The sequence below is a fragment of the Lathyrus oleraceus genome, chromosome 5, assembly GCF_024323335.1.
Source record: "Lathyrus oleraceus cultivar Zhongwan6 chromosome 5, CAAS_Psat_ZW6_1.0, whole genome shotgun sequence".
In the NCBI taxonomy this organism is placed as follows: domain Eukaryota; kingdom Viridiplantae; phylum Streptophyta; class Magnoliopsida; order Fabales; family Fabaceae; genus Lathyrus; species Lathyrus oleraceus.
Genome location: NC_066583.1, coordinates 130,700,292 through 130,723,758, shown reverse-complemented (window position 1 = coordinate 130,723,758; position 23,467 = coordinate 130,700,292). Strand labels below are relative to the sequence as shown.

Sequence of the window (23,467 nt, the reverse complement as noted above, 5' to 3'; positions counted from 1 at the left end):
ATTCATCCTCAATTTCTTGAACCGTGATTCTCATAAATACTTTTGGAACCGTACTTCCAAATTTATTTCAAAAACTTATTTTTCAATTATTCTTTTTAACAAAAGTAAGGGTGTAACTCATATGAAATTGATGGATTGAGGCGTGATCAAAGATACACATATAAATATTTTTAATTTTTCACTAAGTGTCATAGGTAAATCTTAAAGTGTCTAAAGTAATTCCATTTTTATTTCTAACAAAGCACACTTGGTCCAAGGATGAGTAAGACACACGAGCATTCATTGGCCCAGGTACGATGTTGACTTCACGGCCGAAGGAGAGAAGTGGCTGGGAATAACAGAGTGCACATTGATAGGTCCACTTTCTCTCACAACATCAAGCAAAAAGGTAGGAGGAGTGGCTGCTTTACTTTGCATTCCTAGCACATTGGGGTGATTAGGCTCCATAAAAGTACAATGAAAAGGACCATTCTTCAACATGTCAACTTCAACACTCTTACTACCAAAAAGCTGTTTTTCAACAGCATGCATACAAGAACCCTTTCAATCTTGCATGTTGCAATGATTTGTTTATGATTATATGATGATGAAGGATGAAATGAAGTCTAAAGGGAATGAAACTGATGGAAAAAATAAATGAATGCATGCATGTTACTAGAAAAGAGGAATGCAAATGGAGAAATGCAGAATTTTTTTTAGAGAGAAGGTAGATCCTGAGATTGGAATGATGTATAAGTATATCTACACACATATCTCCCTACTACACATCTCAAAAAAAAACAAATTAATCTTAATTACCTTTCTAATAAAATTTACTAGTACTATGTTGTCTTCACAAATTCCAAAGAGGATAGTATAAGGACTATTACAATTGTGATGAAAAGTACATTACTAGTCATAGATCTGTTTGTGGATGATAACCCTACATAAACATTAAAAGATAATTTTGAGTCTTACATTACAATAACTGAAAAAAAAAAAAAAACACAATCAATATATAATTGTCTTACTTATACGGAACATTAACATCAACCACTTAAATAATTGAAATAACAATTATATAAAAAAATTTATCTCCTACATTAGTTTAATCCAATTATTAATCTGTGATCTGCAGCTGATCATTAGACTTAATTACAGACCATTTGTTTACACGTGAGTCAGCCTTCTCTACCTGCACAAATACACATATTAATTAATATCATAAGATATATTAAACAAATGAGTAACATAAGATAATTAAGGTTTAAGTTGAAATGTATATAGTTTACCTCCTTTTCCCAATCACACCGAACTGTAATTATGATGAGTATCAACGTTTGGATTGTTGTACCACCAAATATCATCCCACCCCATATGCCCTAATATCACCACCATATATTAACATATTATTCAAATCTCAATCATAATATAATATAAATGATTTTGTTAATGAATTATTATTACTTACTTCAACACCAGTGTTGAAGATCCATCCCATGATAATTCCAAGCGGGAGTCCAATTAAATAGTAGCATCCAATATTTATGTATGCTACAAATACTTGCCAACCCAAACCAACGGCTACACCTGCATGCATGCATTTTAATAATCAATTATTAAGTAGAATTACTTTTTGAATTAAGTTGATCGATCCTTTTTACCTGATAGAACAGGTTGAACGCTATTGAGAAGAATGGTGACTGCTAAGAGGATTGACATATCGTTAACAGCTTGAAGAACAGAAGGGCTCGAGGTGAAAATATATGCAAGCTGTCTATGGAATTTCATTATGACAACACCGAAGACTAATCCAATCACAGTTGACTGTATCACTGATACTTGCATTGCAAATTTTGCTGATTTTTCTTTTCCTGCTCCAAGTTCGTTCGCCACCCGCACCCTGCAATTTGTGTCATCACTTGATAACTTCCATTTGAAAAATCATGTTTAAAGTTTAATTTCCTTTCATGGTTAGTGTAATAGTACTTTACACTCCATCAACCACCTGGTCACATATGAACCAACCAGTTTATATATGGACATTCCATCATATTTCCTTTTTACACATTTTCATAATCGATAAGTATGTGACCGATTGATTGAGCACAACCTTAAATATCTTTTTAGTAAGTGTGATAGCTTAATTGATACTCTTCGGTCTCACGGTAGATATATTCTTTGAGATTTTTACACATTTTAAATTAATGATTAATTGTGTTAATTTCAACGATAAAATTAATATTATATACTAAAATAACCTTATTAATATTATCTAGTTGAGTAGTTACATGATTTAAAATACAATGAATAACGATAAGTTAGTGAAAAATAATAAATATTTATCCAAGATATTCTAAAAAGACAAATAATTTGAGGGAAAAAAAACAAGAGAGAGAATAGTGTGTTAACTCATTGACAATATATTCTTAATATTTGTAAATTGACCGTTTAAAAAAATGTATTAATCACCTTTTGTATTTATGAATAACTATTTTTAATATATATAATTATTTTTAAAAATTTATTTATCATTTTAAATCTCTGTAAAATAAATGGATAAGATAGTTTTACTAAAGTGGAACTATCCATAGAGTTTTGTTGGATACCAACTCATCATTTGTTATATCATTAATTTAAGACAGGCAAGGACAACGTTGAGACAGTAAATTTGAGAGGATCCATTAATGATCATTAAAAAGCCGTATTTAATATTGACAGAAAAAGATGGGTAATTTGCTTGGCCACATGGCCATTTTCCACACCACTTCAATTTCAAAATGAAAATAGCATACCCGGTACCAGCAAAGAAGGCAAGAGGAATCATCATTTCCCATGCATTGATAGTCATACTGCAAAACCAAACATATCCACTCTAATAAATATAAAACTTGTAAAATTCAAATTCTACTTTTTTTAGGACTAATAACTTACCATACAGACAATGCATCAACCGCGACAGTTGCATTTTCCAACCGACCTGTCATAAGCAACAGTATTCTGTAATACCAATTCTCTAAACAAAGCATAACCCCTGAAGCTAATGACAGTTTGAAGAAATCCCAAAGACCAGAAAATGCTTCCATTGAAAAACCATTCCAAGTTAAAGGACAGCCACCACAAACTGTGTAACCAAACATTCCAAAAACCAGTACCCACCATGAAACATCCAAAGCAATAGCAGCACCAATAACTCCAAACTCCCAAACATAAACCAACAACCAACTCAATACAACATTCACCACCAAACCCAACAGAGAAACCCATGCAATCACACCTGTTTTCAGCTGGCACTGTAGAAACCTCTGAAGAGGAAACTGAAACGCAAAACTGAAATGCAAAGGTATAAGCCATATAGCCACAATACCACTCGATTCCGCCATGTCGTCGGGTTGTCCTATAAGCTTGAGAAATGGAGTGGCAAAGACATAAAACGGCAACAAAAGAAAACAACATACGAATAGAACAACCCAAGATCTTTGCATATATATTCCTAACATGTTATGTCGTTTTGCACCAAACGCTTGTCCACAAAGTGTCTCCAACGCGCTTGCCATTCCCAACTATTTTATTTTCCATCATAAACATCACATCAGTCCTTTTATCAACAATATTGCAGCATTCAATAATGCTAGGAAAGAAGGACTTACGAGGAGGCCGAAGTTGAAGCCAACGATGACCGTGTTGGCGATGGTGATGGAGGCGAGTTGAACTTCTCCTAAGTGACCGGCGAAAGCTTGACTAACGACGTTCATGGTGAATGACGCGATGCGGCTGAAGATAGCGGGACCCACTATCACCCATAGTTTCTTAGTTTCAATCCATAGCTTCTTCCCAAATCTTTCTTCTTCTTCTTCCTTAGAAACCTCGTTTGCTAAGAGAGATTGGATAAGAGTGTCATTAATATCATTGTCACTATCGATACTATCCATTGAGATAGAACGCTCAGTTCAAGAAATGAATAGGGTTGAGATATTCTTCTACAATTTATTCGTGTCTATAACAATTCAATTCAGAATCGTCCACCTAACTCTTGTTTTTTTTAAGAGTGCTATAATGACAAATTCTAATTTCCATAAAAATAACAATAATTGTATTTATGAATATTTGTAAAATTATAGTACTCTCTTTAGACTTATTTATGTACGGTACTTATCTATTAGAGAAATTTGAATTTTTAAATCTATAAAATAATTAATGTATATAGATTAGTATTATGCAGTTCAATTGTTCAATAAACCTAAAAGGTAAAATTCATCTTATAAATAAGATTGAAGATAATAGAATTTAAGTGTCTCGGTCCGTAGAGAATTCTTAATTGCAGCATATAATTATATAAATTTATTTAAGACTTGATACTTATTGCAATCTATATTTATGGAAATTGGTTGATGGATGGACTAAATGATTGATAAGCTTTCCATTTTATCTCTGATGCTATTGAAAAGAGGCAATTTAGTTTTTAAATTTATTGAGTAATTAATATATTTAATTTAATAATAGAATAAATACATTAGTTATTTAATAAATTTAAAAAATAATTTGTCTCTATTTATTAGTATGAGAGAAAATTCATTGTTGTGCTACTTTGGATAATTAATTTATTGGCCTTAGGGGGTGTTTGTTTCGTGGATACAAATGTTATTCCCGGGAATATGACATTGGAATTCACATATTCCCTTGTTTGTTTCAAGTTTTGATAGTTTATGTCTGGGTATTTTTTATTCCTAGGAATATGTTTTGTTCATAAATTTCTCCATTTTTATTCCCATGTCAAAGGATGGGAATCTTATATTCCCATGGGAACATAAAATAACCAACCATAACTTCCCACTCTCATGTTATTTTAACACATTTATTTTTAATTTTTTAATTTTTAAAATTTAATTAAATAAAACTTAAAAATATTCCTAGGAACTTTGTTGATTTTGCCAAACACATTGATGGGAATAAAGTTCCTGACAATAATATTCCTAGGAATGATATTCCCGGGATTATAATTTTAATCCATCAAACAAACACACCCTTAGAGAAAATACACGGTTGTGTTACTTTGGATGATTAAATTGTTATCCTTACAATTTTAAGAAAAAAATAATTAGGAATATTTCATTTGCATGGGTTTTACGCTGCGATCTATCCTCTAGAGTTCTGAAAACGTCCACTAAGGAGAGTATCATCTAGGTTTACCTGCCTCCCTTTTGTATGGACCTAGTCCGCTATATGGTATATCTTTCGGCTTTATCAACCTTCCTTTATTTGGATCTTACATACTTAATCATATCCTTCACTTGTACTAGATATTTTGATACTCAATATTTTGATACTCACCATACTCACGTAATGAATTCCCCTTTCGAAATCTCGTTAAATGAATAATTGCTCACTAAGGCAAGATCTTCCAATTCCTACATGGTTCCCGCTGCTTGGGTCTTACCTATTCATAAAGGATTCCATTTTTGAAATCCCTCGATATCATCATATACTGAGATTCAAAATGTTATTCCAATTTTACAAGTTTCTCACCGTCAGATGCTAACTCGATCTTAAGGTGTCCTCACTTACCCGTTAATATCCTTTAGGTAAACACAAACACATGTATCAATCAAGATTACTTTATTATTAAATCCTAATTGATTAATGGAAGAGACATTTCTCTTTAATTCCGATGTCAATCACCATTGACTTTCACACAATTCCTACTTGGGAAATATATGTTAATTCAATGCACACTTTTATGAATCTAGCATGGCATGATATTAAAACACCAATTTAATTTTCATCACATAACTGGTATAATCGATTACACCAAAAGTGTATTCAGTTACACTAACAATCTATTTTGTATTTTTCAAGTTTTCAGGGGTGGTAACCGATTGCACAAAGAATGTAATCGATTGCATCATCATTCTTCATCATTAAACGAATTTTCAGAAGTGGTAACTGATTACACCAAATGTGTAACTGGTTACGGCTGCGATTTTCTTCAAAATTCATACTCTAACTCAATTTCAGCACATCAATTCACAATCAATCCAATCCTAACATATGGCATGATATAAGGATCATTTCACACTCAATTCATCACATGTAAGTTCATACACAAATGATCATATCATTCCAGCATGCAATCATAAAAACATACAATTTTCACATATCCTAAGCAAGATTATTCATTCTACTTGAATCCCTAACGTGCAATAGGCTAAGAAACTAACTAGGAGCCTCACATTTTCCATAAAACCTAAATTCTATCTTTGAGAAGGAAGATGATGATGATAAAAAAATCTTTGATCTTGAATCTTGAATCTTCCACAACAACAATCATCAAACTCAAAAAAAAATTATCACACATGCAAGAGAATACAACTTTGATCCTTGAATCTTCTTCTTCTCCTCTTCTTTCTTTCATTTTCTATCTTTCTCCCTCTAACTTTCTCGTTAATTTTCTACCTTTAGTTAGAGAAGGAGAATGAAAAATGAGCCAAGTTTCTAGATTTGGAACATATATAATGGCTCTTGGAATTTCCTTTCTCGCCCTTGCTAATTATAGGCAATTACTAAGCCATGTCACTCCCTTGATAAGAATGTGTCATACCCTAATTTTTAACTCTAAGATCCCACATCTCATCTACATTTTCGCATACAAGCAATGTCACATCTTGGTCATTCTCCTACCCATCTTTGGTTTTGCTTCTTGCAGGGATCACCAAACACTTCTTTGTTGATGTTTTATCCTTGTGTTTATTTGATTTATTGCTTATCTAACTACTAATAAAAATACCAAAAATATGTCTTGTTTGTCTTAAGTCTGTTGTTCAAGGTAGGGCTCCTCAAATAAAGAGCATCTCAAAGTTTGGTGGATTACTTCTCAAGAAATGTCAAAGGTTCATGTGTTTATTTTCATGCCTTCTTCAACAAGTGACTTGAAGATTTGAGCAATTTAATCAAGAGGCAATCAAGGACATCATATTTTAAGTTCATATGATCACCCATGTTCTTTGAAATGCAAGAAAATTCCAAGTACACAAGCTTGCTCCAAGAAGTTTGACCTAAAAGTCAATAATTTGAAGTCAAAGTTCCAAGGATCACAACTCATTCAATTTTCAACATTTTTTGATGCCCCTTTTTGCATATAACTCTTCTCAATATCCTCTAAAACTTCTATTTACATGAAAAGAGTCAATTATATTTATAGGATTATCAAAAGTTTGAGGTCATTATAGGTCATTTGTGGACTTAGTGAAATTTGACCTATTTTCAAGTGACTTTTTCCCAACTTTTTTAAAGATTATAACTTCTTCATTTTTCAACATATGGATCTGATTATTTTTGAACAATTCTATTTGTGATGTCATCTACAAGTTTTATTCAAGGACCAAGATCAAATTATGCTTGGAAAGCCATGAAATTCATTAGGACATTATAGGTCATTTTCAACCATGAAGCACTCAAATTTTTCTAAGTTATGTGACCGGTATTTTATGTCAACTTCAACATAACATAACTTTATGCTCAAACATCCAAATGCAATCTTTCTGGGCATATTGTAATCTTGGACATGATGTTAACACATTGCAAAAGAATGTGATCAAATAGACTCTTGAGCAGGATACCCCATTAAGTTGAACATGGTGACTTAGAACTGATGAAATCACCATTGCCCAAAATTTGACCATGACTAATCTCAATTCCAAGCCAAATTATAAAGTTTTTTGGTCCTAAACATGTTTTAGCAAGTCTCCAGAAGTTAATTGGCCCTTGAAACACATCATTTGACTGAGTTTTGATGAGTTTCAAGTCACACTTTGATCAAAATCGTTTTGCACGAGTTATGCATAATTCCACAAGTATTTGGATCCAAATACATTCCCTATAAATATAGAAATCTATTGCCTTCATTTGCAAGCTTTGGAGAGCCAAGAAACCCCTGCCGCAACTTGAAATTTTTCCAGAAAATTCAATTATCATGTTTTGAGTTTCAACATGTTTCAATCCAATTTCTCGATTCCATTAGCTCCATCGACATCCTCTGAAACTTTTACAACAATTTCCAAGCTCTGAGACCTTCTAAAGTGAACCAGATCGAGCTTCATCAACTTCTGATCACCATTGGACAAGTTATTTCTGAGCATCATTTGAACTCAAACAAATTACTACAATGTAGTCCTTCACTCTCTGATACTTTCCCCTAACTTATCTGGTGTTGATTTAGCGTGGCCAACAATGATTGATAGCCATCACCAAGTGGCAGAACGACAGTAAAAATACTACATGCAATAGTCTTGGCAATGACCAAAAATTGTAAGTTAGCTACAACCATCGATGCAAATAAAGTGAAATAACTCAGTCAATGAAAGAATTGAATATGGATTTTATTTTCAAAGTCAAACCACCTCTACTTTTAAAAAATGAACTCACATGCATGAAACAAACACACCTGTTACTCAAACAAAGTCTTCTCATAAGAGTTTTGATGAGTACCCATTAGTGTTCCTCTATTAAAAATCAGATTTCGCCCAACAATCTAAAATTAGAAAACAAAATCAATACAAGCGAGTTTCATATAAACAAACTGAGTCATAAAACGAAAACCTCATCAACCTTGCAAGCACGCAAAAAAAATTCTACAGATCTACGATATCGATCAGTTCTTAGTTCAAGAAATCATCATGAATTCACAATGAAACATTCACAAATATCAAATCAAACATGCAAATGGAAAACACACGGGTCTATAGTGCGCTAAGAAGCTTAAAACAGAAGGTAAAAATCTCATCGGAGCTTTCCAACTCCCGCGAGACTCTGACGACCAAATTTACCTCAAGTAAGTGTTTTCCTCTGGTCGTTTTGTTAGCTCTTCTTTATTATTTCTTCAGGTTTCTCTTTCTTTCTCCTCAAACTTCTTGTTGATGCTTGTTTATGTATGTTAGGGGTCTAGCTCTTCAATCTCTGATTTCAATGTGAAAATCAAAGTTGAAATAGGATAATATTTGAGCTTTAGTGATAGGGAAATAGTTGGGGTTCTATAGAAAATTTTACAGAGTTTCTTTATGAGTTTTTCATGTCCTTCTGAAGCAAATGGATGTTGTTTTTATAGGCATCAAATTAGAGAGAGAGAGAGAGTTTTGGACATTTTCTTCTCATAGGTGCGAAAATCAAATGAAAATCCTAATGAGTTGGGCAAATTCATGTGGGGGAGGAATCAAGTTTGTTAGAGTGTGAGGAGCTTCCTGATTTTGTAAGATTTTGAGAAAGGATAAAGATGATTTGCATGAGAAATGCAAATCAATTTTTTTTTTTACTTTTTGTCCTTTCTGAATTGTAATATAAAAAATTACTGGATGCAAATTACTAATACAATGAATCCTTTTTTTTTTAATATAATTTTATTTTCTGATTTAAATACTACTAATGTTGCAGTTAATTTTACAAATGCACTATAATTTTGTTCACTGGTGAATTTGGCACTTTAAAAATATATGTAACTTGTATCCTGGTGTACTTTACTAATGCAGTAAAAACCATGTTACTACTTCATATCAGTTAGAAATTTGGTTATTACTAATACAGATAATTTTTTGAATGCAAATGGATAATTGGTTTGATTATTTGAGTTTGCAATATTTTGGATATGGATTGGATATTTATTGGATTCTAACGTTAGAAAAAAAAACTAAATTGGATTAAAAGTAGATTGGATAATTGGCCTTGATGGAATGAATTCACATGCTAAAGTAGATTGGTTTAGAAACTGAATTGGATTCTTGTGGTTGGATGGAAATGGATCTTAAATGGATAATGGATAACTGGTTTGAAAATAACTCTTTTATTTGTGGTTTTGGATATGGATAATTGAATGTACGATACAACCATTCATTTAGTCCACAACTTGATTAAATCTTCAAACATAATACGAACTTAATTACTAATGCAAACCCAATTACATTTTATTCATGATGCAAAATCAATCAAAGTATGACAATTTAAAAGGAATTTGTAATCCTCAATCGAGTTTTGACAAATCAAATGAAACACAAGTTATGAATTCAACTCAGGTTTGTACGAAAAATGACTTATGAACAAAATGCAAGTGAAGTAAATGGTAATGCAATGTGGCCAAAGAGTCAAACCCTTAACCTTCGTCCTTCTTATTTGGATTTTTTAATTAACTAAATGATGTATGTTAATGATTGTTTATGGAAATCCCTGATCAAATAAAATGGATGTGGATGAAAGTTTTTTAACTAATGAAAATGTGTAGGACCAAATGAAATGGTCATGTTGATACAAATGATAATGAATTGGAAAAGAAATATGAAATGCCAAATAAAAGTAGGGCAAATATGGGGTATGGTAGATACAATCAAGCTAAAGGAATTGACTATGAGAAGACATGTGCTCATGTAGCATGTCTTGAGGCGATTCGACTTCTTTTGGCATTTTCCTTTAACTTGAATTTTTATCAGATGGATGTTAAATATGCATTCCTTAAGGAAACTTAAATGAAAAAGTCCATGTCTCTCAAAATATGGATTTTGAGGACCATGAAAATCCTCATTTTGTTTTCAAACTAAAACGAGCATTATTTGGCTTCAAACACACTCTTAGAGCTTGGTATATGCGCCTTAGTGGCTATTTTATTATTTTAGATTCGTGTTGATAATATTATTTTTGGATTCACTGATGAATCTCTATGCAAAGAATTTGTTAGTATGATGCATGACGAGTTTGAAATGTCATTGATGGGAGAGCTTAATTACTTCTTAGGATTGTAGATCAAGCAAATAAAAACTGGCATGTTCATCATCCAAACAAATTTTTGCTTGGAGATTCTAAAGAAATATGATATGAAGGATTCAAAGAACATGTCTACTCATATTACTTCAAATTTGCTAAATGATAAAGATGAACATGGTGTGGATATTTGTATCACCAAGTATGAAGGTATTATAGGATATTTACTCTATTTAACAGCAAGTAGGCCATATATTATGTTTAGCGTGTGTATGTGTGCTCGGTTTGAAGTGTCACAGAGAGAATCTCATTTTAAGACCATTAAAAGAATTGAGGTATCTTAATGGAATCTCTCATCACGCTCTTTGGTTTCCCAAGGAAAATGGATGGTACTTGACTTTGTTGAAAATTGTTGGATGTAAATCAAATAGGAAGAGTAATAGTGGTACTTGCCATTTATTTGGAAATTATTTAGTTTCTTGGCACAGGAAGAAGCAGCGTAGTGTTGCTCTTCTACCCTTAAGGGTGAATATGTAGTCACCGAAAACTATTGTACAAAAGCCTTATGGATAAAGAAACAACTACTAAATTACGATTTAAAACTCGGTTGCATTCCAATCAAATACAATAACACTAACGCTATCGGTCTTACTAAAAATCATGTGTTGCCTTCATGCACTAAACATATAAAAATTAAACTCAAAATGGATCACACCTAGAAATTGGAAAAAGATTACAGTCAAGGTGGTGATCAAATAAGAGAATATTAGAGAAAAACTACTTTTGGTAATGAATTCATCATTTTTATAGGACAATTTTGATTAGCGGTGATCTAACTAAACAAGATATAATTGTCTTATTCATATTGAAGATTAACACCACTGCTTAATTAACTAAAACAACAATTCTGTAAAAAAAATCAACTGGTACATTAGTTTAATCCAATTATTAATCAGTGATCTGCAGCTGATTTAATTACTGACCACTTGTTTACACGTGAGCCTGCCTTCTCTGCCTGCATTAATCAATATCATAAGATATATATTAAACAAATGAGTAACATAAGATAATTAAGGTTTAAGTTGAAATGTATATAGTTTACCTCCTTTTCCCAATCACACCGAACTGTAATTATGATGAGTATCAAAGTTTGGATTGTTGTACCACCAAATATCATCCCACCCCATATGCCCTAATGTCACACCACCATATATTAACATATTATTCAAAGGATAAACATAATATAATATAAGTGATTATCTTAATGAATTATTATTACTTACTTCAACACCAGTGTTGAAGACCCATCCCATGATAATTCCAAGTGGGAGTCCAATTAAATAGTAGCATCCAATATTTATGTATGCTACAAATACTTGCCAACCCGAACCAACGGCTACACCTGCATGCATGCATGCATTTTAATAATCAATTATTAAGTAGAATTACTTATTGAATTAAGTTGATCGATCCTTTTTACCCGATAGAACAGGTTGAACGCTATTGAGAAGAATGGTGGCTGCTAAGAGGATTGACATATCGTTAACAGCTTGAAGAACAGAAGGGCTTGAGGTGAAAATATATGCAAATTGTCTCTGAAATATCATTATGAGAACACAGAAGACTAATCCAATCACAGTTGATTGTATCACTGATACTTGCATTGCAAATTTTGCTGACTTTCCTTTTCCTGCTCCAAATTCGTTCGCCACCCGCACCCTGTAATTTGTGTCATCACTTGGTAACTTTCATTTGAAAAATCATGTTAAAAAGTTAAATTTTCTTTCATGGCTACTATTTAGTATCCGCATGAAGTCGAGTTTATTAGTGTGTCATTCTGAAAACAGGCCAAAATAATTAAAACTAATAATCATATAACCACTAATAATCATATATTCCATGATAATTGTCACTATATAAGAAAATATGTATTTTCACAATCTTACTAAAATTATTATTTTCTTTTATTTATCATATTTCTTAATATGTGTGAAAGTGTTACTCCCTCCATTCCTTTTGAAGTGTCATTTTTTAACTTTTTACACATATCAATGAAACTAATCATTATTGTTACTTTTCAAACTACAATTCTTCTTTTACCTATAATACCCTTAATTATTTATTACATTCACTTTACTTTTTTTCTCTCTTTAATAATTAATTATCTATGGATAATTTTGACAAAATTGCAATTAATACTACTTTGAACTTTGCAAATGACAATTAAAAAGAAACAATTTTTTTTTGCAAGAAAGTGACACTTATAAAGGAACGGAGGGAGTAAATGAATACCATTTCTTGGGTCATGTGAAGGAGCATCAACATTGGATCAAGAACAACACATAAGTGAGAGAGATACCACATATTCATCCAAAATATTAAGGTATAGATGTGTGGATTTCTCTCACTTATAAATGCTCAAATCTCCACATTTATAACTAATGTGGAACTTCTTCACGACTTTTTTTATTCTTAATTTTTTTAAATATATCCAAATTTCAAAAAAATCACTTAATTTTGAAATTATTTCAAATAGTTTTTTATAAAAATCGTTTTTGAGATAAGTTTTTTCAAAAAATTATGATTTCGACTATATTTTTATCTTCAATAATATATGTTTATATTATAGAATGTCAAAATTAATTTTTAATTTAGAAAAAAAAAAAGAATATAAAAAAATTTGTAATATTTTAAAAGATGCATATTATAAAATCCATTTTTAAAATACAAAGAATAAAAAAATCACTAGAAAGAGACAATAATTAGGTACAAACTTCTATTCTATACTTAAATTTCAATGCAAATGATATTGTAAAAAGATTATGAACTAAACAAAACAAAAAATAGCATACCCGGTACCAGCAAAGAAAGCAAGAGGAATCATCATTTCCCATCCATTGATAGTCATACTGCAAAACCACCACATTCCTCAACAACACTAATAGATACTTATATAACTTGCAATCAAAACCACCACATTCCTCAACAACACTAATAAATACTTGTAAAATTCAAATACTTGTTTGTGACTAATAACTTACCATACAGACAATGCATCAACCGCAACCGTTGCATTTTCTAACTGGCCAGTCATAAGCAAAAGTATCCTGTAATACCAATTCTCTAAACAAAGCATCACCCCCGAAGCTAATGACAGTTTGAAGAAATCCCAAAGACCAGAAAATGCTTCCATTGAAAAACCATTCCAAGTTAAAGGACAGCCACCACAAACTGTGTAACCAAACATTCCAAAAACCAGTACCCACCATGAAACATCCAAAGCAATAGCAGCACCAATAACTCCAAACTCCCAAACATAAACCAACAACCAACTCAATACAACATTCACCACCAAACCCAACAGAGAAACCCATGCAATCACACCTGTTTTCAGCTGGCACTGCAAAAACCTCGCAAGAGGAAACTGAAAGGCAAAACTGAAATGCAAAGGTATAAGCCATATAGCTACAATACCACTCGATTCCGCCACGTCGTCGGGTTGTCCTATAAGTTTGAGAAATGGAGTAGCAAAGACATAAAACGGCAGCAAAAGAAAACAACATACGAATAGAACAATCCAAGATCTTTGCATATATATTCCTAACATGTTATGTCGTTTTGCACCAAACGCTTGTCCACAAAGTGTCTCCAATGCACTTGCCATTCCCAACTATTTCATTTTCCATCATAAACATCACATCACACAAGTTAATCTATCATCATCACATATTTTATCAACAATATTGCAGCATAAAATAATGCTAGGAACTTAGGAAAGAAGGACTTACGAGGAGGCCGAAGTTGAAGCCAACGATGACGGTGTTGGCGATGGTGATGGAGGCGAGTTGAACTTCTCCTAAGTGACCGGCGAAAGCTTGACTAACGACGTTCATGGTGAATGACGCGATGCGGCTGAAGATAGCGGGACCCACTATCACCCATAGTTTCTTAGTTTCAATCCAAAGCTTCTTCCCAAATACTTCTTCTTCCTCCTCTTCCTTAGGTTGAATGGATGAAATTTCTTTTGGCAACAGAGATTGGACAAGAGTGTCATTATTATCATTATCTCTATCTATGCTATCCATTCTGTGATGGAAGAGAACCTCGTTCGAGAAATGAATTGTGTTTTGTGTGTAAATATATATAAATAAGAGTTAGGTGCACGATTCCGAATTGGATTGTAATAGACGAATAAAAAGGACAAAAGGTTTGGTTTCAAAACTCTATCTTGTTTCTAGTTTTGTTAAAAAATATTTTTCTCTTCCTTTCCATTCATGATGTTTTATTATATTAAGATAAATGTTAATTTCTCTTCTTAATCCAGAGTAATTTATTCTGGGATGGAGATTTGAAATCGTAATGTTCTATTTATACATTATAAATATTCAAAATTTGACATTTATACTATTAAGAAAATTAAAAGAATACTATTTTACACCGAAACTTTTATGTCAAATACATTAAATTTTTGTTTTTATGTGTTTAAATGTGTGTAAGTGGTAGAATAAGATGAAAATAAATAAATATAAAAAATATAGGATATTAGAATTTTTGATTCAAATAATTCAATTTTTCAAAAAAAAAATCAAAATAACTCATTTTTCAGATTATTTTCCAAAATACCCCACTTTGAAGAGGTGGTGTCAGATGAATTGGCGTCTGCTCTTAAACTTAGAGAGGTGGCGCCAATTGGATCTAGTGCACCTAGTGTTGTCAATCCAATTGGCGTATGTGTGTTAATTTATAAAAAGGATACGTCAATTGGTCTGACACCTGTGTGTTTCGTAATCTTTTTAAAAAAATATTATACATTTTAGATAAAAGTCGAAATCAGACCAATTGATATTAATATTAATACGCGTTTACACAAAAAAGACTAATGTCGTTGACCGGAATGACCTAACCGACCTCCGGTCCCACATCCCTTAGCTACCCGAATTGTGGCCCTAACTCACGTTGATGATTCACCCCATGCGTTTGAGTGTCTGAGGACCCAAGAACATCACCACCCATGCAGGAGATTTTCTAAGATATTTAGATAAATCTGCATAGTCTTGTGTATGCAATGAAGCGCTACCGCCATAGCTGAGTTCGTGACTCATGCAAGAGTAGTTGGGTTGTGTTCGAATTATTGGAGGGCGACCAGGACAATTGAAGGGAGACAATAGTGTGAATGATGCATCAAGGAAAGGTTGAAATGATGTTGTGGTGTTTGGTAGCCATATGGTTGTTGCATGTTTTGGTTTTGTGATGTTTAGGCTTCTTGGCTATAGTAGGAGGAGGGACGGTTGGTGTTAAATGATCGTTGAGTGTTTGACTAAGGCTGCTATGATAGGGTGATGCGTTGGGTGCATAACGATGTTGGGTATCTTGATGATGATCTACTTGTTGGTGGTGGTATGGGGTATGCTCTTGGTATTGTGGTTGGGTGTTTCGCATGTTAGGGTCGTAGGTTTGTGTGTTTGTGGATAAGAAATTTTGATGGATAGGGAGTTGTGAATAATCAGTTGACAATGTTGTTGGGGTTAGATGTTGAACCTTCTTGTGTGTAAGTTGCCTGGGAAATCTCTGTTTGATTTCAGATAGAGATACTGTCATTGAGAGCGCTTACAATAACCATGATAACGGATGGCATGATTCTCCTTCTATCCATGTCTATTGCATTAGACATATCACACAAAATTTCATGCATACAATAAAAGACAAGAACCTTCGCAAAAAAATGGTGAATGCAGGGTATGCTCTAACTCAGCCGTCATTTAAACATTACCGTGACGAAATTAGATTGTCTAATGCAGATGCAAGAAGGTGGGTAGATAGCATACCATTAGAGCAGTGGACAAGGGCATTTGACAGAGGTTGTCGACGGGGTAACATGATAACAAACCTTGTGGAATGCATGAACGACATATTCAAAGGCATTAGAAATCTACCAATAACCACATTGGTCAGAACAACCTATTTTAGGTTGGCATCTACCTTTCGTAACCAGAGGTGGAAGATGGAATGCAATGTTAATGTCAGGTCAATTATTCAGTGAATGTTGTATGAAAGTGATGAAAGAGGAAAATATTAAAGCTAGCACACATGCGGTTACAATCTTTGACCGTCATAGGCAAAATTTCAGTGTACAGGAAACAATGGACCACAATGAGGGGGGCCAAATTTATCCGCTATCAGACTAAATAGAAGTTAGTGTGACTATGGAAAGTTCCAGGCCTTCCGTATTCCTTGCTCCCATGTCATTGCGACATGTGCACATACTCGTCAGGACGCTTACAACCATCTATCCGGTGTTTACAAGGTCATTACCGTCATGAATGTGTATAACGAAAGCTTCTCAGTGCTAGAAATGGAGGAATACTGACCTCCATATGAAGGGGACATAGTTTGACACAACAATGAGATGTGAAGAAAGAAAAAAGGACGGCCAAACAGCACGCGTATTCGAACAGAATGGATACGATTGATAAAATGATAAGATTATGTAATATATGTCGTCAACCCGGACACAATAAGAAAAAATGTCTCAATCTAGGAGCTACCTCTGCATCATAATTTAGTACCTCCTTTCAATTTTTGTAAGCTTTGATTTTTATATATTAATAACTTTTAGTTACAACAAGGTTAACAACAAACATCTCTCCAACATAAGCACACTTAAATCCGAACAAGTCTAAATAAACAACACAAAGAATCCTTATCAGTTTTTACTCGCACCCAACCACGTACGCCATCGAGTCTCTCAATACTTCTAATTTTTCCTCTTCTGGTATTTTTCCATCTAACCAACAAACCAGCTTCCTCTTTAGTTGACCGAAACAACAAATGTTTCAGAAGAGCATCTCCATCGGAGGCTTGTCTCTCGAATAAATCACTTTTCTATAGCGGCGACGAATAAGAAACATGTTTGAAATATAATAAAAAGAGATGTGGAATAATGAATCACACAACACCTCTATTTATACCAAAAAAATTACACATAACACTGAGGCGCCAAACCAATTGGCGCCTCCTCTCATTTACTACACATGGGTGCCAATTGAATTGGCAGCACCATGTGTTGTAGCCAATTCAATTGACGTCGCCTCTTAAAAATTAAGGGTTGGAGCCAATGGGTCTAGCACCTACGCCTTAACATTTTTTTTGAAACTGGGGTAGTTTGGGAAATTATTTAAAAACTGGATTATTTTGGGATTTTTTTTGAAAATGTGGGGTATTTGAGTAAAAAATTTAGGATATTACATATGATATTAACATTGCAACCCAAAAAAGTATGATGTTTTTGTTGATGTTTTCAAGAAATTCAAATGTTGTAATTGGTTAATACGGGTAAGTAATCGGTTACATAAGATCTGAGATTCATTCCAGTAGCAAAAATATTGTATTTTTGCAGATGTAATCGGTTAACAGTTTTGTTTAACCGGTTACCACTGAAGTTGATTTAATTTCTAATATTATTCAGTGTCGGGTGTAACCGGTTAATAATTTTGGTTAAACAGTTGCCACTGAAGCTGGTTTAATTTCTAATATTATTTAGTGTTGGGTGTAATCGGTTAACAATTTTGGTTAACCGGTTACCACTGAAGCTGATTTAATTTCTAATATTGTTCAGTGTCGGGTGTAACCGGTTAACCACTTTGATTAATCGATTACAAGCGCGATATTTTGTAATTTGTATTATTTTACTTAATCAATTTCAATTCCCAATCAAGTTGTAACTCATATATAAATATTTTAGATGCACACTCATCCAAGTTAATGCAATTACAATATCTCACACTCAATCTCTCTCTCTCTCTCTCTCTCTCTCTCTCTCTCTCTCTCTCTCTCTCTCTCTCTCTCTCTCAATTCTCCTCTTTCACTCTCCACATCCTAAATTTCTCCACCATTGGTCACCAATCTTGTGGTGTCTTGTTATAACATTTCACATCAAAAGCCTGATTTAGATCCACCAACACCTTGTGTGCAACATGAATTATGTCTCCAATGAAAGAATTCCTGCAAACCTACTTATCCTTTATGCAAAGAACTACGATAAATGGTGCAAGCAAATGAAGGTGTTATTTGGCTACCAAGATGTTCTTGAAGTGATCAAGAATAATGCTACCCCACTTATTCAAAATGCTACAGAGACGTAACAAGCAACGTCCAAGGAAGAGAAGAAGAAATACTTCAAAGCGTTGTTCTTGATCCATCAATGTGTTGATGGTGACAACTTTAAGAAGTTGGTGATTATGAATCACCAAAGCAAGCGTGTGAGGTCTTAGAGAAGGCCTATGTAGGGGCTGACAAGGAAAACATGGTGAGGTTACAAACTCACAAATGTTAGCTCGAATTGATTCAAATGAAGGAAAAAGAGACAATCAACAATTTCTCAACGAGAATCTCTCAGTTGGTGAATCAAGTAAAGGCATGCGGATAAACTGTTACGAAACAGTATGTTGTCGCTAAAATCTTGTGTTTTTTAACACCAAGATTTGACAACATAGTTGTGGCGATTGAGGATTCGAATGATCTTGCAACGATGAGCAAATAGGAGCTGCAAAGTTCTCTTGAGACTCATGAGCAAAGGATTGAAGAGAGGAATAACGATAAGGCAAAAATAGAGATCGCTTTGCAAGCTCATTTTAATGAAAAGGACAAGAGATAAAAAGGAAAATAGCCCATGAAGAACAAAGAGAATTTTCAGAATTTTCGTGGAAGAGAGTCCCCAAATTTAAAGAATTTGACTTGTTAAAGAGGTAAGAGCAGCTACAACAAACATAATGGTCAAGGAAACTTTAGAGGTGAAAGGAAGAGGTTTGACAAGTGATAAGTGCCAAAATTATGTTAAATATGTGTGTAGTTTAGTGACACTTATTAACTTGTCTCATTTGATTTTCTTAGTTAAACCTCAACTTTTATGTAAATAATTATGTAGTTTGCATTTTCATGTAAATATCTTTTGTTTGATCAAATTTGTGTAATTTGTATGCTTTATAGCCTATTGGAAGCCTTGGATACTTGCTAGCATAAAGCAAGACCCAAAGTTGCATTTTGGAAGATTCAAAGTTTTGCAAAGCGGGCTTAGCGCAATCCTAGTGCGCTTAGAGAAATAAAAGGAAGGAAGAAATATGGAAATATGCGCTAGGAGAGCGCTTAGCGTGAACCAAGATGGTTTAAGTTTATTTTGCTAATCGCGCTAAGCGAGCTATGCTTGGGCTTAGCGCGGTTCCATTTTTTGAGTTACAATTATTCATTTGTACACATTTTTTAAGGATGGTTTTGGGAAATTTTAACACCAATTCCATCAGAACCAATTTATCTTTACTATTTTAATTAAAAATGATTTTTATTTTTTACAATTTATCCTTTTCTATTTATATTTTTTATATACAAAAATATAAAAAGTCAAATCTAACTCTATAATAGAACTAAGAACATTAATTATATACAAAAATACATTTTTTAAGGGACAAATAATATAATATAAAAGATTAAAACAACATAAAATATTATGGAGTTAATTTTAGATAATTAAGATATTAGTTTAGAAATTGAATTTATATTAATTATTATTTTATTTTATATGTTTTTTAAAATGTTCTTAAAATCTTTAAATATTGTTGAATATATATATATATATATATATATATATATATATATATATATATATATATATATATATGACACATTAAAAAATATCAAAAAGAAATCAAATGAAAATTATCTTTATTAGCTTAATTTATCTCTCTCATAGTTTTATTTGTCTTCTTTATAGTGTAAAATTTCCGGCTTTTATTAGTCTTGTTAGTGTTATTATTCTAGCATCCTAACAATTGGTGCTCTCAATTCCGCTTAAACTCACGATTAGGGGTGACAAAATAGATGAATTAGATGAATATGGATTGGATCGTTAATGGATGGATCAAAACAATTCATTAGTCCATTAACAATCCACTAAAACTTTTTGTAAAATATCTAATCCAATCCATCCATTATAAATAAAATCCATCCAATCCATCCATTATCATATTTTTAGTGGATGGATATCCATCCATCCATTATTTTCTTTGAATTTTTTTATTTTTTTTTAGAAAATCGTATTTTAAATATTAATTTTTTTATTTTTGAAAAAATTGATTTTTTTCCTTTTTGAAAATTACTTATTTTTATTTTGTATTTTAATGGAAAAAATTCAGTTTTTTTCTGAGAAAAGTCATTTTTTTTCGAGAAAAAAACATATTTTTGTACTTTTAGAAAAACTTAATTTAAAAATCATTTTTTTTTCAAAAAAAAAAGTTTATATTCGTAAAAATATAATTTTTTCGAAAATAAAATCGAATTTTGGTATTTTCCAAAAAAGATTTTTAAATTTTTGGAAAAAATCATTTTTTTTTGGAAAAAATTAATTTTGTAGTTTTTAAAAAAAAAAGTTTTAGTATTTGAAAAAAATTATTCTTTCAAAATTTGATAAAAAAAAGTCTATTGGATCATTAAATTGTGTTGGATGGATTTGATGAATCCATGCTTATAAATGGATGGATTTAATCCAATCCATTAATTTAATTTTTATATAGTGGATAAATTGGATGAATTTTTTTGATGGATGAATTAGATGAATTTTGTCTTAATGGATCCAATTGTCACCCCTACTCACGATCATGTTATTGTTTGATAGGGAAGAAGATGCATATTGGTGGATTATTTGTTTTGAGTAGGGGTGGCAAAATGGATGGATTGGATGAATATGGATTGGATTTTTAATAGATGAATCAAAACAATCCATTAGTCCATTAACAATCCACTAATTTATTTTTAAAAATATTCAATCCAATCCATCCATTAAAGAATAAAATTCATCCAATCCATCCATTATCATATTTTTAGTGGATGGAGGAAGCTCCATAGCGAATCCCATTTGTCTCTTAAGAAGTGTCGGGTTATAATTAATGCAACCCTGAACTCCTATAAGTGGCACATTGGGAAAACCCCCACAACTGCAAATGAAGTCTTGTCCAACCCCACTACTGTGAGTCCAAGCTATGTCTTTGGCCCTCAAACCCATCAGCTTGGTCGCCCAATTGACATTTTGGCCAAGAAGAACAAAAGCACCCCTGGTAGGCAAATATCCCATAAACCACTTGTATAGCAACTGAGTGCAACATCAAATCAATCCCCCACGCCTCTTCTCGTTCCGATTGTGGACCGAGTAATAGACATCTTCGATCAAGGTAGGGATAGGATTCCTCTGAACAAACAAGTGAATGGCATTAATATCCACGAAGCTCTTCTGATTAGGAAACAGAATGATCCCATAAATGCCCGCAGCAATCAAAGCACAAACAGCTTCCCAGTTACCCAACTTAGCATGCTCCTTAGCCTTAGCCTCTAGGAAACTCAGATGGAAACCAGGCAACTTCCCCTTCTCTTTCAGACTCCCCTTAACCATCTCCGGACTCAAATAAAGAGCACGGAAAATTCCTCCAATATCAGGCTCTTCCTTAGTAGCATAGAAAGGAACCTGGTTTCTGATCTGAATGCCCAAGATACCAGCATAATCCTCCATCAGAGGCCCCAATAAGTAATCTGGGAAGACGAAACACCTCAAATCAGGATCATAGAACTGTAGGAGAGTATGGATGGCACTCCTATCTCTGTCAGTGAGTCTGAAAACCATCTTCAGAATACCACCGTATGCCTCACGAAACATCCCCACATGGTCGGGTGCAATCAATGCTATCATATCCTTCAGCACACTGATCTCTGGGTCAAAGAAGCTATAGGTAACATCATCTTTCAAGCCGGGCCTCATGTCTGAGCAAGAAGTCCCTCAACCAGGATCTCGATCAAAAATATCCCTGCATATGGATAAACATGTGTTAGATGCAGATAAATGCAAAATATGATGATGTTGATGAATGAATGCAATGCACTGTGCCATCCTCCAAGTCATCTGATCATCTGTTGCACTGAAACCCTGATCTCTGAACTGATCACAACCATCTGAAGGAATATATAATCACAAATCCGACTTGAGGGTTCCGAAATTAACGGAACTGAAAGATACATCACCATCATCACCAGACAATCTCTGAGCAGATAACCACAACCCTCTGAATCGGCCCCGGGAATCCTGAAATAAACGGATCCCCATTGATAAATAACACGGACAGCACTCCGGCGTCTCAGAAATAAATGGCCATAAATCCGACTTATAAATATGACTCTGATCAACGGAACCATCAGTCACCATCAAAGTCACCATCTGAACATGCATCTGTAAGAATCACCCTCCCCTCACAGGTAAATTCTAAACAGGTCATCCTAAGGCGGATAATAGTCTCGACAATCAGGCAAAGATACTCAGCGGGTTTGCCCTTTCGGGTCTACCGCTGCAGCTCTCTAAAGATCGCCTAAACCAAAGATCCGGGAAAGATCGGTCACCGAAGTCAATAGCTCAAAAGAGGTAACCCAACCAAAGTGGAAAATCCCACTGAGGAAGAGCACTCTCAGATGAACCTCGTCCGGCTTGTGGTATGTCACGTCGCAACAACATGCCCAACCAACATGTGAGGAACGTGAGACCACACTAATCCTAGGTGTATACTCGAGCCTGGGTTTTAGCCCCACTCAGAACACCCACCCCAAAACAGGGGAACCACCTGCACAGAGGACGGCAACATGATACTATGATGCATGCAAATATTTATGTAAATATATACACAACATAATAATCAATTGCAATAAATAAAGCAACAAAAGCAAC

General features: G+C 33.4%; 2 protein-coding genes and 1 long non-coding RNA gene across 3 annotated transcripts; 1 reads left to right on the top strand and 2 right to left on the bottom strand.

Moving 5' to 3' along the window:
- Window positions 1-874: 874 nt before the first annotated feature.
- On the bottom strand, window positions 875-4,012 carry LOC127088314 (protein DETOXIFICATION 27). The gene is made up of 7 exons (XM_051029249.1): window positions 3,630-4,012; window positions 2,914-3,542; window positions 2,775-2,831; window positions 1,644-1,882; window positions 1,451-1,569; window positions 1,272-1,361; window positions 875-1,174 (listed from the first exon to the last, which is right to left on the bottom strand). The coding sequence occupies exons 1-7, from the start codon at window positions 3,909-3,911 to the stop codon at window positions 1,100-1,102; spliced, it is 1,491 nt and encodes a 496-aa protein (XP_050885206.1). The 5' UTR covers window positions 3,912-4,012; the 3' UTR covers window positions 875-1,099.
- A 4,423-nt stretch (window positions 4,013-8,435) lies between these two features.
- LOC127088315 (uncharacterized) lies at window positions 8,436-9,357 on the top strand. Its single transcript, XR_007790171.1, has 2 exons — window positions 8,436-8,806; window positions 9,080-9,357. It is a non-coding gene; the product is annotated as an uncharacterized LOC127088315 (long non-coding RNA).
- A 2,125-nt stretch (window positions 9,358-11,482) lies between these two features.
- Window positions 11,483-14,840, bottom strand: LOC127088313 (protein DETOXIFICATION 27). Its single transcript, XM_051029248.1, has 7 exons — window positions 14,505-14,840; window positions 13,758-14,386; window positions 13,569-13,625; window positions 12,197-12,435; window positions 12,000-12,118; window positions 11,819-11,908; window positions 11,483-11,731 (listed from the first exon to the last, which is right to left on the bottom strand). Exons 1-7 carry the CDS (start codon window positions 14,799-14,801, stop codon window positions 11,669-11,671), a joined length of 1,494 nt encoding a protein of 497 aa, XP_050885205.1. The 5' UTR covers window positions 14,802-14,840; the 3' UTR covers window positions 11,483-11,668.
- Window positions 14,841-23,467: the final 8,627 nt, after the last annotated feature.